General features: G+C 38.1%; 1 protein-coding gene across 2 annotated transcripts in view; it reads right to left on the minus strand.

Moving 5' to 3' along the window:
* The window catches only part of STK38L (serine/threonine kinase 38 like), a 68,880-nt gene that overhangs the window by 13,093 nt on the left and 39,001 nt on the right, over positions 1-16,786 (minus strand). The window contains exons 3-6 of one of the 2 annotated variants that reach the window (XM_081125562.1): positions 12,993-13,137; positions 8,900-8,951; positions 5,328-5,450; positions 5,025-5,108 (exon numbers count right to left, since the gene is read on the minus strand). In XM_081125562.1, coding sequence (XP_080981688.1) covers positions 5,025-5,108; positions 5,328-5,450; positions 8,900-8,951; positions 12,993-13,126 — 393 coding nt within the window. In that variant the 5' untranslated portion in view covers positions 13,127-13,137. Of the gene's footprint in view, positions 1-5,024; positions 5,109-5,327; positions 5,451-8,899; positions 8,952-12,992; positions 13,138-16,786 lie in introns of those variants that run through there. The other variant, XM_081125563.1, reaches the window with a different exon arrangement.

Raw genomic sequence — 16,786 nt, forward strand, 5'->3', positions numbered from 1 at the left:
TTTGTGGGGTAATTAGCATTAAAGTAAACATGATAAAAACTTACAATAATGACGTATTAGAATTGAGTGGGAAAAGGTTTTCTAAAATGAAATTCAATAGTAACAAATGCAGATTAATTTATGTAGGAGGAAAATAGGCCCAAAGGGCAAAATTAGACTTAATGTTGGGTTCCACTGAAATTGCCCCTGCATAGGAACAAACATTGGTCAGAAGCTCTTCAACCTCTAGCAAAATATTCTATACCAGATCTGTCCAATAGAAATATAATGCCAGTCACATATGTAATTTTAAATTTTCTAGTAGTCACATAACAAGTAAAAACAAACAGGTGAAACTTTTTAATAATATAGTTTAATAACTTCATATATCCAAAGTGTTTTCATTTCAGTGTAATCAACATAAAATTATTGAAATATTTTATACTCTTTGTTCATACCAACTTTCCAAAACTTGGTGTGTATTTTCCATTTACAGCACATCTCAGTTCAGACTAGCTACATGTAAGTGCCCAGTAGCCACATGTAGCTAGTAACTAAAGACTACTTTTTGTCCTTAAAACCTTACCCAGGACTAACTATAATACGGCTTTGTTCAATTTCTGTTTATCTCCTTGTCTCTAAAGCTCTACAGCTTGACCCAGACACTCCCATCATTACCTATAATTCTCTAATATAACTCAATATCTCGACCTTCCTTGCCTTCCAAACCATCTGTAATCAGGCCATCTTCAACAAAATCCCTTCTCACCTTCTCATCCTAACTGAAACCAGGCTATCTTTCCACTGAGTTCTGTCTTCCTGCAGAGTGAGTTCTCAAGAATGGCCCGCCTTTCTCTCACATGTTGCTTGGTGAGGGGGTAGGTTTCCTGTCCATTCTCATGACTGCTTCTGAACCACTGTGACACTTCCTTCTCTCCAGTTCCCATGCAGCACATGCTGCGAGGCCACCCTCGCCATCCTTCTGCACAGCTTTCCTTTATCAACTCCTGGGCAATCTCCCCCCGCCATCCTTCTGCATAGCTCTCCTTTACAGACTCCTGGGCAGTCCCCCCCGCCATCCTTCTGCATAGCTCTCCTTTGTAGACTCCTGGGCAGTCCCCCCCGCCATCCTTCTGCATAGCTCTCCTTTGTAGACTCCTGGGCAGTCCCCCCCGCCATCCTTCTGCATAGCTCTCCTTTGTAGACTCCTGGGCAGTCCCCCCCCCGCCATCCTTCTGCATAGCTCTCCTTTGTAGACTCCTGGGCAGTCCCCCCCGCCATCCTTCTGCATAGCTCTCCTTTACAGACTCCTGGGCAGTCCCCCCCGCCATCCTTCTGCATAGCTCTCCTTTGTAGACTCCTGGGCAGTCCCCCCCGCCATCCTTCTGCATAGCTCTCCTTTGTAGACTCCTGGGCAGTCCCCCCCGCCATCCTTCTGCATAGCTCTCCTTTGTAGACTCCTGGGCAGTCCCCCCCGCCATCCTTCTGCATAGCTCTCCTTTGTAGACTCCTGGGCAGTCCCCCCCGCCATCCTTCTGCATAGCTCTCCTTTGTAGACTCCTGGGCAGTCCCCCCCGCCATCCTTCAGCATAGCTCTCCTTTGGGCAGTCCTGAGCAGTCCCCCTCGCCATTCGGGACTCGAGCTCATGGCTCAGCACCTTCCGAGATGATGAGCCATCAACTGCCCTATCTGCACAGTGCCTTGGCTTCCTCACCTCCAATGGCCTTTTCCTTTTCTACACCTCAGCCACCCGTGGTAATCTTCTTGTCCTCATCACCAACGACGGTACCCCCTCTAAAATCTCAACTTTAAGGAACTCTGTTTCTGACCTTCACCTTGCAGGCCTCTGATTCTCCAACTTCCATCTGCATCCCATGGACCCCACCACCTTTCCTCCACCCCTTACGCTCCTATAACCTCATTTCTTTCTCCCCCAGCCTGGGTGCCATCATCATGACCACTCTTGGGCAAATGCCCAGAATTCCTTTGTCCTTGCCCTTCATTGTATTGGCCCGGCCAAACCCTAACCCTAGTTAACCCCAAATTTCTATCTATTGTGTCTATTCTGCCCCAGAGCAACTAAGTGTTACTAGAGAAAAATCACCTAATTATACCACTGGTTTCACTTTACCTTCGTGATTGCCAGTCTGGGTGGGCCTTCAGCTATACTTCCCTAGCATGGCTGCTTTCCCACACTTCAAGTCAACAGCTGTGACTATCTCACAACTTCCCTCGCCTTACACTTCCAACAAGCTATCTTCCTCCTTATCCAAGCTGATGACTTTACTTATTTGCACTCAGGCAGGAAACTGGCACTTTACACTCTCAGATCAACCACCCTGCCATTTGCTCTAATTTTCTCTGCTTTTCCTTACTGATTTTAACTAATAGGTCTCTACTATCAAAGATCAACTCCTACTTCCAGTGTACTCCTGTGATTATCTGCCTTCTCTCTCCTGCATGGTCAACTTTTCTCTTCCTAATGGGTTCTCCCAATCAGCATGAAACATTTCCTGTAAAACAGCAACCACAACAATATAAAACCCCCAAGCCCTCCTTTTGATCTTAAATCTCACTTTACCAATCTATTCTTTGCTCTGCTTCACATGAAAGGTTTATCTATACACTCTATCTCTTCTCCCTTCGCATTTTCTTTTCTGCCAATCCAATTAGGCTTCTGCCCTCTAGTACATGGGATTTGTCCTTGCCGAGTTGTTCAAGATCTCCATATTGTGACATCCGGTGGCCTGTCTTCCTCTTGCTTTCTCTCTCGTAGCAGCAGTCGACATAGTTGATCTGTCACCTCCTCCTTTCAACACTTTCTTCTCTTGGCTTCCATAACATTATGTTCTCCTAGGTCCCCACTATCTGAGTAGATGTTCTCTCTTGGTCTCCTTTGCTGGTTTCCCCTCTGCCTAGTGTTGCCTAGGGCTTGGATCCAGGTCCTCTTTTCTTGTCTATCTCTATTTGTTTCCTTGGCAATTTCATCTTGTTCTATAACTTTAAATATTATCAATATATTGATGACTTCCAATTTATAATTCTAGTCAAACTTCTCCCCATATTTTATCCAACTTAATATCTGTACTTGGACATCTAACAGGCAGCTCACACTTAAGAGAACTCTTGATTCCCACTGTCTCCAAACCTGTTCCTTCCTCGGTCTTTTCTAAATCAGAAAATGACATCATGATGCACCCCATTCCTGAGTAAAATGCTAGGCATCATCCTTGATTCTCCCCTCTTTCCCCCACTACCCCTGCCCTTCCTCTCATCCCTCAACATGGGTACATCACAAAAAACCTACTGGCTCTTTCACTGAAACTACTTAATCTGACTTTTTTTCAGTTTCACTGTGACAACCCTAGTATATGCCACAGTCATATCCTGCCTGGAACTGCTACAGTCCCTCAATTGGTCTCCGTGCTGCAATTCTTATTTCTCCTATCAACAAGCAAACAAACTGATTCATCTTTATAAAACATTAATCAGATATATCATTCCCATTTGAACAAAAACAGTGCCTTCCCAGTGCATTCAGAATAAAACCCAACCTCTGTATCTTGGTCTTCAAAGCCCCACATAGTCTGGTCCCTGCCTACCTCTCCCCCTTCATTTCTAACCACTTTTCCCCTCCCTTCAATCTAGCCATGGGGATTCCTTCTCTTCTTTGAGCAGGCCAGGATTATTCGTGCCTCAGGGACTCTGCATCTGCTACCTGGATATTTGTTCTGCCAGATCTTTATATGTCATTCTTTCTCATACTGTCTCTCATCAAATATTCCCTCCTCCGAGAAACCTTCCTTGAGCCAGTGCTTTCTCCTAAGCCCAGAGCACCTGCATCACTTTATCCTTTTGTAAGAATATTCTTCATAGGACTTATCAATTGTGACTGTGTGAAATAGCTGGCTGCCTATTTTCCCCAATGCTATAAAAGAACAAGGGTCAGGTTTTTCCTGTGAACCACTGTAGTCCCAGAACCTGGAACATGCGAATACTTGTTGGATGAAAGAAACAGAAATGCAGTGAAAGAATGCAGTGAAAATCCAAGTGGGCCATAGTTAAATAAAAACTAATAGTTAAATAAAAATTAATATTATATTGCTGTAACAACAACAAAATAAGTTTCAGGTGGGCACTAAAAGACTGAAATAAAGCATTAGGTTCAGAGAGGCGCCATCCCCCCTCTACCCCTATTGTGAGCCCTTCTCTAGCATATGTACTCAATACAGGGTTCTACAGAGTGTCTACCCAGACTAGAAATGCAGGTAAATACATAAAATACTACTACTGATGTTTTCAAATTTATGGCTACCACTTAAACCACATCAAGTCACAGGAAACATGAAGAGAGCCAGCAGTATGAAATGGAGTGAGTACAGATTTTAGAAATACATAAACTCAGCAAATTCTCAGGAGATTCGTCTTACCTTTTCAATATGTGAAACGGAGTGAGGGTACTGAGAACTATCCTTTATTTTCACTGAAGTCAGAGGAGGTTATTTTGTGTTCCTCCCCAAATCCCATGATAATGCCCAAACCCCTAGTATAACTGAATTTGGAGATGGGGCCTCTAAGGAGGTAATTACGGTTAAGTGAGGTCATGGGGGACAGGGGGAGGATTGGTATCCTTATAAGAGACACCAGAGAGCTCACACTCTCTCTGTGCACGCACCTAGGAAAGGCTATGTGGGGCCTTAATGAGACAGCAGCTGCCTGCAAGCCAGGAAGAGAGCCCTCACCAGAAAACAAACCCTGCCAGAACCTTGATTTTAGACTTCCACCCTCCAGAACTGTAAGAAAATAAATTTCTGTTGTTTAAGTTACCCGGTGTGTGGTATTTTGTTATGAACAGAATAATACATATTTAGATTACAAATTTAGAAGAAATTTTAACTATTAAGAATTGAGAAAATGAAATAGGTTATCAAAAAATTAATAGATTATGTAGTAAGATGTGTAGATTTTAAAAATTCTAACATCAGCACTTATTCTACTACCAGTCAGTGGATGTTCCTTTGGTTGCATGTGTTAAAGAACATACCTGCTCTTTTTCAAGCATATCAGCTTTTCTCAGTATCTTCATTGCATAGATATGGCCTGTATCTTTCTTCTGGACCAGCCGCACCTAGAATGTAAAAATTGGCCACATTATAAAATGTTAAACAGTCACTACTATTTATTTAGGAGCAAAAGGTAGGTTCTTTAAAGAAAACAGTGTTGCAATTTGTCATTCATGGTATTTTAGGAATTCTAGTCAAATTAAACTATTTTAATACATATTAAACTATTTTACTCTATCTTAAGATATGTATTCAATAGCAGTGACTTTTGAAAAGAGCCACACCTCTCCAAACGCTCCTCTTCCTATGACTTTCAGAGACTCAAAGTCATCTAAGCCAAGTCTGGTCCTCTTGAGCCGTAAGAACTCTGTTTCCTTGCGAGCATGTTGTGATCGGCGTAACTTTTTCTATTAAAAAAAAGACAGTTTAAAAAGATGACTTTAAAATCAGATTGTTTCAAAGGAAACCTATAGTATTAAAAGATGAGACATATAAAAATGGGAGTGAAGTATTTTACACATTATATACTGGTGCTATTACTTATTTACCAAAGTGAAATATTTATTAAGCATGGAAAGAATAAAACAATCTAGAGGAAACTTTTTTTTTAATAATTGATAAATCTTTATTCTTGAAGTGTACTCCATGAAATATTAGTATTCCATTAAATCTTAACTAATTATGATATTCTTTCATCTTTATGCTAACTTAATTCAAAAATAAAAATTAAACTTTAGGAAATGCTAACAGTATTCTGATATTGATTTTTTACTCTGTCAAGAAATCTACTTTGCTTCAATTAGCTAAATCCCAAGGTTGCTCTGTCACAACTACTGAGACTTACGACACCAAAATAACACAACAACAATGTTTCTATGAAGATTTACTTATGGTAGAATTTATTCTTGGACAGATTTTAATAAACTGCTTGAGACTTGGCACACAAATTCCTGAAAATACAGAATTGCAACAAAGATAATTACATGAAGAATTCATTAAAATATTCAAGTCAGGAATTTCATAACTCATTCTCCAGAGATCACAAAAAATAACTAGCATTAATAATAAACATGAAATACCTACATTTGGAATGGACATTTGTTTCACTGTTCTATATTTCATTTTTCCCCTCACCAAACAAAATTCTGTTTTTTGGCATAGCTCCTAGTAGAGGTAACATAAAGCGGGAAATAAAAAAAAAAAAAACAGTGAAAAATTAAACTCCCGTTCATCTTCAACTGAACCCTATCAAGCGTTCAGTGGTTCAGTTCTGAGGAGACAAGGCAAAAGGACCATCGCAGCTCAGAAACATCGCTTCTACATGCAGCTCAAGGTATAGCTACTAAATAGTCCTTCCCTACCCCTCTGTATATGTTTTCAAAAGGGTAAGGTAAACTATTAATCAGAAATATGTAACTATGTATCATCAATGAAATGGAATTCTGATACTTCTAACAAAGTTAATCTAAGAGGATAAATTATGAAATTATATCTTCAATGTAAACATCTTTAAACAGCTAAATGAAGTTACATATTCAGGCACATCAGTGGTGGAAACAGCAAAGATTATATTTTTGTTCAAAAATGCCTTTTGAATAACAGTTTAAAAAACTGAATTACTAGTAAAACAAAAGATCAAAAAAGCAGTTTTAGACTTTAAGACTAAATTTAAAAGGCCACATGGTGGCACTGTAGTACTGTCTTTCAAAACAGTAAAGACGCCCCCCCCCCCTTTTAATTACGTAAATGAATAAACTTAAGAATTTTGAAAGACATTCTGGATTTCTGATGTTATAAGCTATAAAGAGAGTAAACAGAGTACAGTGGGATGTAGTTTCAGGAGCTTGTGTAATCTGAATGGAAAAGATGACCTTATTATACAGTTTCATAAATTAAGCTCAAAACTGATAGACAAGAGAAAAGCAGCTAGAGAAAATGTTTATTAATATTTGACAGGTTGTGTAATGAAGCAAGTAAACAATGTTTTTGTGTTGGAGACAGCAATTTAATGGCAAAAAAAGGAGAATCCCAAGTGTATGGAAAATATAATCTTACAAAAATAGGATATCACCTACAACATTGTTACATTACTTAAAAAAAAAATCTATTCCATATTAGTCTTAAATCTTAAAGTCCATGTTGTAGTCCATAGGTAGCTGAAGAAAATTAGCATTTTTAAAAAATTGACGGAAAAAAGCATGTTGACATATTGCTCACAACTTGTGTAGATTACATTGCCTTGAAAAAACAAATAACATTTTGTGGTAATCACATCTTTCCTCTACAAAGAAGACATCAAAAACCTGTGGACAAGGTTAACATTTCATAGCTGTCTTCTGCAGCTTAAAGTTGCCTATTTTGTTTTCCATGAGAGTAAATAATATCCCATGTTTAATGGGATTTGCTAGAAATCCATCACTTTCTTCCTTTCACCATTCCTTCTTAAATGGGTGTTCCTCAAACACTCAATCTGCGGGGTGCTCAGATTTTGTATAAAACAGTGTACACAGAAGCTGTGGGATATAAAAGGGTTCAGCTAGCAGCTTCACCTCAGGATATATGCTTTTCATGGCTACATTACATAGTTTCATTTTCACAAGTAACTTTCACAAATTATTTCACAAATACTTTTCTACTACAGAATGAGTTAAGGATGAATATTAGCTTTCATTAAAAACTAGCCTTGCCGGGCAGGGCGTGGCTCAGCGGTTGAGCATCGACCTAGGATCCAGGCAACCGGGGTTCGATTCCCGGTCAGGGCACATGCCTGGGTTGTGGGCTCCATCCCCAGTCAGGGGCGTGCAGGAAGCAGCCAATCAATGACTCTCTCACCTTTGATGTTTCCATCTCTCTCTCTCCCTCTCCTTTCCTCTCTCTGAAATCAATAAAGATATATTTTTTAAAAAAACTAGCATTATTTTAATACAACAATTTTATTTTGGAAAAACCCATTCCACGTAAAGACAGCTCCAACATAGTTTATATTAGGTTGAGAAAATACATCTATTTTATAGAATTTGACATAATCTAGGACCTTGCCTGGGGCCTAACAATAATAATTTGTCAGTCTCCACCACCCATGCTAGTCCCCAGGTGATGTGTATAAGTGGGCTGGTACTCTTGTTATTGTTTTTTCAGTAAAGTGAAACGTAGTATGACTTTATCAAAAGATAAACTGTGAGGATCAACCATTTTAGAAAAAGGAAAAAAATTTATTTCTTTTGGAAGTGAAAAAGATTCTTATGAATTGACTATGCAAACAAAGTATGTTACATCAAAATAACAACCTAAGATGACATTATAAAACCAACCTGGCCAACTTCTCTCATTTATGTTATTTGCTTGGCCTTGGGCATCTGTTTTTGTAACTTCCCCCTCCAGATTTCAAATTAAGATCTTATGCATAAGATTTCTATATCAATATAACGATGTATAATGTATATTAATCTAAGATTATTAATGATAAGGTTATTAATACTAATGAATAAAAATGAAGAAAGATGTGCTTAGTCTTATTTTTTCTCTATAGATTGAAATATAGATCTAAACCATTACCTTTCTCACTTAAAACTTAAATAACATAAATAAAATTAGTTTTAAAATATTATTATAGTAAAATTTTAGTTTTCTAGATTGAGTCAACTGATTAACAAAGTAATCACCTTTGGTATAAATCATTATTTGATCCACATATATATTGGAAAATGAGTACCACAATAAGGTTAGTTAATATATCTATCGCCTCATATAACTACGACTTTTTGTAGTGAGAACATTTAAGATCTACTCTTAGCAACTGTCATGCACATAATACAGCATTGTTAACTATAGTCACAGTAATTATAGCTCACATTACCTCCTCATCTGCTAATCCTTCTTCTTCCATGGCCACTTCTAATTTCTTCTGCCTTAACAAAAGAAAAAATAATTTAGATTTTAAATACATTTCTAACTAATCTCATCTTTAAAATGTATATTTATTTATTACCACTTCAATTTGATATGATAAAAAAATATTTCAAGTTGAATCAAAATAGTCCCTAGTATAGTTTTCTTTCTCAAAAATAAACCCAATTCAGATTTAGCCTTCTCATACTTGGCAAATAAAATTTACTTCTAAAGTTGCCTAAATGAATTGTTAGCAAAGGTGACTAATGTTCTAAGAAGGAAAACTGTTATCTAATGTTCAAACCACCAAAATTGTTAACATATATCAATATTTATATTAGATGTATACAAAGGTAACTATAGTGACTAGAAGTATAAATTTTTAAGGTGGATATCTATTTAAATCTTGATTCTAACACCTTTTAGCTAAACGAGCTTGTCTATATCCTTCACTTAAAGTCTAAGCTTGATTTCCTAATTAATCAAGGAAAGGTGTTCGATGTAATTGAATATACTTTATTCTATTATAATTCTTTATAAATTTGAAAGTCATCTATGTATTTTAAAAGTAACCCATTAACTATCAAAACATTTACTTTTCAAATACAGTATATAGCCAAGTTCAGTTATTCATTATTTTTAAATGGCACCCTAAAGTTAGTTAGGCTAAGCATTGTGGGCATGGGGAGGATGGTAGAGGGATAGGATACATGAACTAGTAACTAGAGATATGACTGTGGTAGGAATTTTGTAACTCATGTCCAACTGAATATTAAGTATTTTATTTCTATTGTATTGGCTCTTCCTAAAGATAAGCTGGAGAGAGCTCTTCCTAATTCGTTTTGGAGTATGCTAGAGTAAGAGGAACTTTCCAGGATTTATGCACAGGAGTACAGGGGTTGAGGATTGAGTCTATCATACTCATCATTTGGTATTTGTTAGTTATAATAGTGGGTCCGAAGGTAAGTTCTTTCCTAATCCATCAAGATCACTTCTTTTTATTTCTTAAGGAAAATTCCTAGCCAAAATATATAGAGCCTGTGTATAAATCAGCACCCAAGTGGAGATGAGACCTAATAACATCTTCTTCACCCACTTCCTCAGCACTGGTGCCTTCCACACTGACTTTTATCTTTTGTTCACAGATTATTCCCCTAAACCCAACCTGAGAATGAAATAAGGGCCTAACATCGGATTCTGCCCCTGCCATCATGCGCCTCTGGGCCTGCAGAGCTGCATGCTGAATGATTTTGAGTTTTCTCCGCTGCAGAGAGAATCCAAAGAGTAAGAGGAACATTAATCTAGGAGGGACAGCCACATACAAGGAACTCTATTCTTCTCAAATCTCTACTGCACCCTTTCCTTGCCAAGACTAACACTTCATGAAATCATCTCTCATTCAGGGGAGAGAGGCAGTCACGTTCCTTCCTTTGCGCCATGACTAGATGGGAACAGCTATGACTTCTCTTGTACCTTTTTAAAAAACAGTTTTCCGCTTGGCTGGTGTAGATCAACAGTTAGCATCAACCTATGATCCAGAAGATTGCAATTTGATTCCCGGTAATGGCACATGCCCGGGTTTCAGGCTCGATCCCTAGCAGGGGGCGTGCAGGAGGCAGCCGATCAATGACTCTCTCATCATTGATGTTTCTATCTCTCTCTCCCTCTCCCTTCCTTTCTCTGGAAGCAATAAAGACATATTTAAAAAGAAATTATTTAAAAAAGTTTTCCTCATAAAATGCTGACATTTTGTTCATTGGTTGGTACTTTATTTGGCTTACGTGTTTATCCAATTAGTTAAGCTCAAAAATTTGCCCCATGTTTTCTTAAAGTATAAACTGTTTTTACTGTGTATTATTATTATTTTAATAAAGCAATAATTTTCTAATTTTTTCAATTACAGTTTACACTCAATATTTTGTATTAGTTTCAGGTGTACCGCATAGCAGTTAGACAATCATATACTGTTCAGAGTATAGTATAAACTGTTTAATATGACTTCCATGACACCACCAAACTGAGACTGCTTTTTGTTTTTTTTAATAACAGCAGATACTTTTATTCGTACTCTCCTTTGTTTGGAAATAGAGGGAAAACTGAACTACTTGAAGGTTTTGGCAGAAAACAACAAGGACCCTTTAAAATTCTGAGGAGTAACTCAGTGCCCGCCTCCTGGGAGACACAGGACCTTCTGCGGGTCTCTTCTACGCCGTTCCCTCTCTCCACCATCGATCACCTCCAGAGACTTCCATTACATTTACAAATAGTGTAACTACTTCTACAGTTGGGTTTACTTCTAACTTATTTTGTGATTTCTGTCTTTGCCTACTACTTGGTATTTCAGTTTTTCATTTTCTCTTGCCTTCTTTTGAACTGATTTCCCCCTCGCTCCATTATTTTCCTTCTGCAGGCTTAGAAGTTACAGACTTTATTCTTATTCTTTAGTGGCTACCCTAGAAATTACACATACACTTAAATTGTCAAAGTCTGAAATTAGTCTTGACCCTGTCTACGCTGTATCCCTGTTCTTAGAGATACAAAGACATCTAAGAGCACTTTAATACCATTTCCCTCTCCTGATTGACAGTCAACTGTTAGAAAGCACTTTAATCCTATTTTTTTAACTGCTTAAGACATTATCATTGTTGTTGTTGTTTTATACAGTAGATTTTTGTTGGGACAGATCCACCTATTTACTTTAAACCTCCTGCTTGTGATCACTTTCCTTCTGCCTGAGCGGAGTCTCGGAGTTTTTTCAGCTGATGAACTTTGTTTAACCTGCATCTGCACCATTCTCTTTCCTCTCTTCCTTTAGCAACTCTGATTAAAGGCACGCTAGCTTTTCTCACTAGTCTTTCTGTTTCTTAATTCGAGTATTTTCTTATTCTGTCTCACTACATGGACTTCTAAATAACTGTTTTATTTTTTAGTTCTAATTCTCTCCTCAGCTATGTCTCATCTGCAGTGAGACCTGTCCAAAATTAAATTCAAAACCTGATTCTTCTTCTCAGGTCCTGTTTCACTCAAGTTGCACCACTCTGCTTGCCCAGGCATGACATTTCAGAGCCAGTATTGACTTGTTTCTCTCACTTTTCATATTTGGCTACTTTCCATGTTTTATTTTATCTTGCTCACCCGTCAATTCTTCTCTATTGTTGCTGTCACAATCCTAATTCAAGCCTCCTTTCTATTTGCCTGGACTACATCACTAGCCTTTCCTGTTTCTAATCCCTCCTCCCACAGTCCATTCTATACATCACAATTAAAGTACTCTTCTAGAGAAACACCTGCAATCATTTGATTCTTGTGCTCAAAACTCATGGAGGCCCTCTACTACCATGAGAACGGCTACACTAACAAAGCATCCCAGGCTCCCAGGAAATGCTGACATCTAGCTTGAGCTAACTCAACAATGCCTGACTTAGCACTGAAGGTGATTTCTTCTGCCTCTAAAGTCCTTCCTCCAGCTCTTTTATTTCTTTCTTCTCCCATTTGTGAAGTATAAATAGGACTCTTTCTTTAGAGCCCTGTTTAAAGCCATCACCATTTATGAAGCCCTCCCCATTGCCCTAGGCAAAAGCAATCTCTCTTCTTTGCCCTTCCCTTAGTGATACTTTACACTCTTTCATGTAGTATTTATGCGCATTATCTCCCTTACTATAACTTTCCTGAAGGCAAAACACCAAGTCTTTCATTTTTTATTCTTCCATTCCCACTTACACACACACACACACACACACACACACACACTATAAATGTTTTTGGATTACAGTCAATTATTCATAATGCATCCTTCTAAAAGAAAGTAAAAAGCTGTATCATAATTTCATGGTTGGAAACATTTTGTTTAAAATATGTCATTTGAAATAAGTATATGGGTGCACAGGAAAAGAAACTATTCTGCAAAAATAAAACAAGTAACTAGGTCCATTGTCGGGACAAGAAACCTAAAAACAACACAGAGGGATCTACAATATTTATATTATTAATGGGCAACATATTTATACTCCGCTTGCAGCTTATTTAATTAAACAGAAAATTTTGACTAGCTGTTACTATACCTGGTTTCTCTCTCTTCATGTTGTAAAATTAGGTTGCTGTAAAAATTCTCCAACGTGAGCTTGGCCACAGTTACTCTTTCCCGGGTATGGTTGCTCATTGGAAAGGTGGCTGTAGTCCCTGCCGTCATTGCCATAGTAACAGAAACTGAAATAACATATAAACACAAATTATTCAGTAGAAAAAACTTTTTATCCCTTATAACGAACTCTAGAAATGGTTTGATTTCTCCTAAGCAAAATTCAACCCTAACTGTTAAGATATGCAAATCTTTCATATTATAAATAATACAATGCTAGTAAAAGAAAGATGCATTATTCCCAAAGCAACAGAAATTAATTTTGTGCTGGCAAAACCAGGGCTGAGGTAAAGAAGCACCATTGGGAGTCCACACACAATATAAATACATTTATATACAAAAGGTTATACTCACCTAGCATTCAAACAAGAAAGGTTCAATTTATTTTCTTGTTTTATTGATTACTAAATAAAACCCACAAGATTTTGCTAATACTTATATCCTCAATAAATGTAAGTCTCTTAAGAGTTAATGTAGTTTAATTAAATAGTAAGAAATAGCTTCTGCCATATAAATTTTATGAAACATGAAGTATATCAATAAGCACACGAACATCAGTCTAACGCAATTCTTATGGGTATATGTTTCAGGGGGAAATATTTTGAGAAAGAAGCCCCTTTGATGGAAGCCATGGTTGCCCTATTTCATTCTGAATTCTGTCATTTCAGATAGTACTATAACAAGGTCTAGTATACTTCTCCAAACTTTGAGGTCCATTTCTTTTTTTAAATTTTATTTTTATTTAAAATGTTACAGATGTCCCTTTTTTTCCTCCTGAGGTCCATTTCATTTTCAAATGACACTCAAATGCCTGTAGGAACCAGGAAGGAAACACAAATGTGTGAACCAAGCCAGGTGACAACAGGTAAAGTTTTGTGTCTGTCTACTTAATGCCATTTAAGTGCCAACTTTGAAAAATCACTGGGACAGCCAAACAAAGTACTGGTGTGAAGAAGACAATCTGGACAACTGGACAAGACAAGGAATGTAACGAAAAGGCTGCTTCATTGGGGGACAGATTGAACTCTGGTGGCTGCTTTGGTGGACACTGACCAGAAGAGATTTGCCCACCACAGTCTATATATGAACCAAAAAATGAGAATGTTTCCATATGTTAAAGAGATTTTTGCTTGTCTGGATGGGGATCATAACAGACCAACCTAGAGAAGATCCAGATTGCCAAGAGTGAGCATCCAACATTGAACTATTAGCTGAAAGGTACTCCGCCAAACCTGCCACTACTCCCCAACACCCACCTCTCCTTAACTACACAAAGATACAGACCCCTGTATATGGACCTGAACTGGAATAGAATCCAGGGATAATGGAATGAACCAAAAGTCTTTCCTGTGCTTCAATGTCAAGTGCTTCAATAGAATGAAAGTAAACAATTTCCAGTTCCACTGGCATCTTATTGGGTTTATACCACAAAGTATTGCAGGAGCTCTCAAATCCTCATGTCTAAAACACAATCTATTATTTTAGTATCATAAACTTGTTTCTCCACTGACTACTATAAATTTTTTTATAACAAGAAGCTGATCACATTATTTGTTTAAAATCGCTCATTGTCTCCTCACTGCCTACAGCAAATCGAATTAGCTTAGCATGATGAAGACAACTCACACACACTGAATGCTGGTATATATCAGGAATTTCATGATATTTTATTCACTGAATTTCCCTTTTTTCTCCTGAGGATTTAAGATAGTGCACGACTACATTTCATTTTCACAACAGCCGTGTAAAGTAAGAAACAGAAGCTTAGAAAAGTTACATAGCTAGTGAGCTATGGAGTCTGGACCCCAACTCCAAATGCTCTCTCCAGCTTGCCATTCCAGCCTTAGCTGCTGCCCTTCCTCACTGCTTAGTCTTCTCCCAACGTAACTGGCTCTTTCATGCCTCCAAGGCCTCCCATGAGCCATCCCTGGATCAGTTACATCCTGAACACACTCTCTCTCTTTCTTTCCTTCCCATTTTTTCTTTCTTTCTTTCCTTCTTTCTTTTCTTCTTTTTCTTTCTTTCTCTCTCTCTCTCCTCTCTCTCTCCCTCCCTCCCTCCCTTTCCTCCCTTCCTTCCTCCCTCCCTCCCTTCCTTCCTTCTCTCTCTCCTTCCTTTCTTTTTTTCCTTCTTTCCTTTTCTTTTAGAGAGAGAGAGAGAAAGAGGAAGGGGGAGAAAGAAGGAGAGAGAAACATCGATTTGTTGTCCCACTTATTTATGCATTCAGTGGTTGATCCTTGTATGTGCCCTAACTGAGGATTGAACCCACACAACCCTGGTGTATCAGGACGACCCTCCACCAACTGAGCTACCCAGCCCGGACCTGTCCTAAACTCTCTTCACAGGACTCCTGCTGATTCTTTAAGGCACAGTCTTACTGTGAAGACTTCTCTAACATTCCCTACCAGAAGAGAAATAACATTTGGCATTCTTTCATGTGTGTTTTCTAGCATTTGCACCAATATATCTCAGGCATTGGTGCTTATCACTCTACTTCTCTATCCCACTAAACTCAGAGCACCTGTGGGCAAGAACTTTTCCTGATTCGTTTTTTAGTATTTACCACAATGGCACTGTATCTCTGACACATAGTAGGCATTAATGAATAAAAGACTCAACCTTTCAAATGGGGGGGTGGGGGAAGAGTTGAAAGAATTGGCTAAAAGTAATAAAGATTGGTTAATAAGCAACTGTGGAAAAAGAAATTACTGAACCTATGAGTCAGAAATTTAGAGATTTAATCCAGGTCCTGCTGCTAAGTGATCATATGGTCTTATTCAAATCACCAGAACACTGAACTCATCAGTTTTCCCCAGACAGGCATTATAATATTTGCTCTGGCTAGTTCACAGGCATAGTGTAAGGCCATCTGAGATAATACACAGCAAAGCCACAATGGCTTATACAAATGTAAGACATTATTTTAGGCACGTCATTTAATTTTTTTGAACGTGCTGAATGCTTTAATAATAATGCACATTATTTTAAAAACAATAAATACAAAATATAAAATTAAACAAGTTTCTATTGCAAGACTTCCTGGCATCTTTAATATATTACTATGTACCCTAAATCCTCAAAAAGATAATAAGGCATACAATTTGTGGTATTGTAGGCATAGAAGTTCCAACAAAGAGCAATGCCTAGGGATTTTAGAGTGCTTTCTAATTTGTCCAGATCTGTAGCTGACAGAGAATTTTCTAATTGGTTTGCCAGTTCTTAGGAGGAAAAAAGAGCCAACTCTAGTTGTCCAAGGTCTGTATTTTCCTTTCAAAAAGTTTATGGTGAGAAAACAAACAAAACATTTTATAATGCCTCTTGAAAAAAAGCACAAAGAAATACCCATAACTAAATATTTCAGAAGTCAAAAAGAAAGATATATAATGAACTCAGGGTGTGGTCTTGGAAGGCAGTTGACTGCCTGCCAAGGGGCCTCTTAGAACAGGCTGCTCTGCTCAGTCTGCCAAAGGGCAAGGTCTGGCCTTCAGCTGCCAGTGTCCCAGGGCAATCAAATTCTGGAAGCTACTTTATCCTAAGAGAGTTCACAGGAGACTGATATATAAGACACAATGGCAACTGACTGATTTACACAATAAGAAACTGAGTAACAAGGAACAGATCTTTGCATCCTCCGCAAATGCATTCTGTTCGCCAGCAAACTAGATGCAAAGCCATGACGAGGATCAGAAGATGGCTTGGTGAGCATGGCATCAGAAC

The sequence above is a fragment of the Miniopterus schreibersii genome, assembly GCF_964146895.1.
Source record: "Miniopterus schreibersii genome assembly, chromosome: 2".
In the NCBI taxonomy this organism is placed as follows: Eukaryota; Metazoa; Chordata; class Mammalia; order Chiroptera; family Miniopteridae; genus Miniopterus; species Miniopterus schreibersii.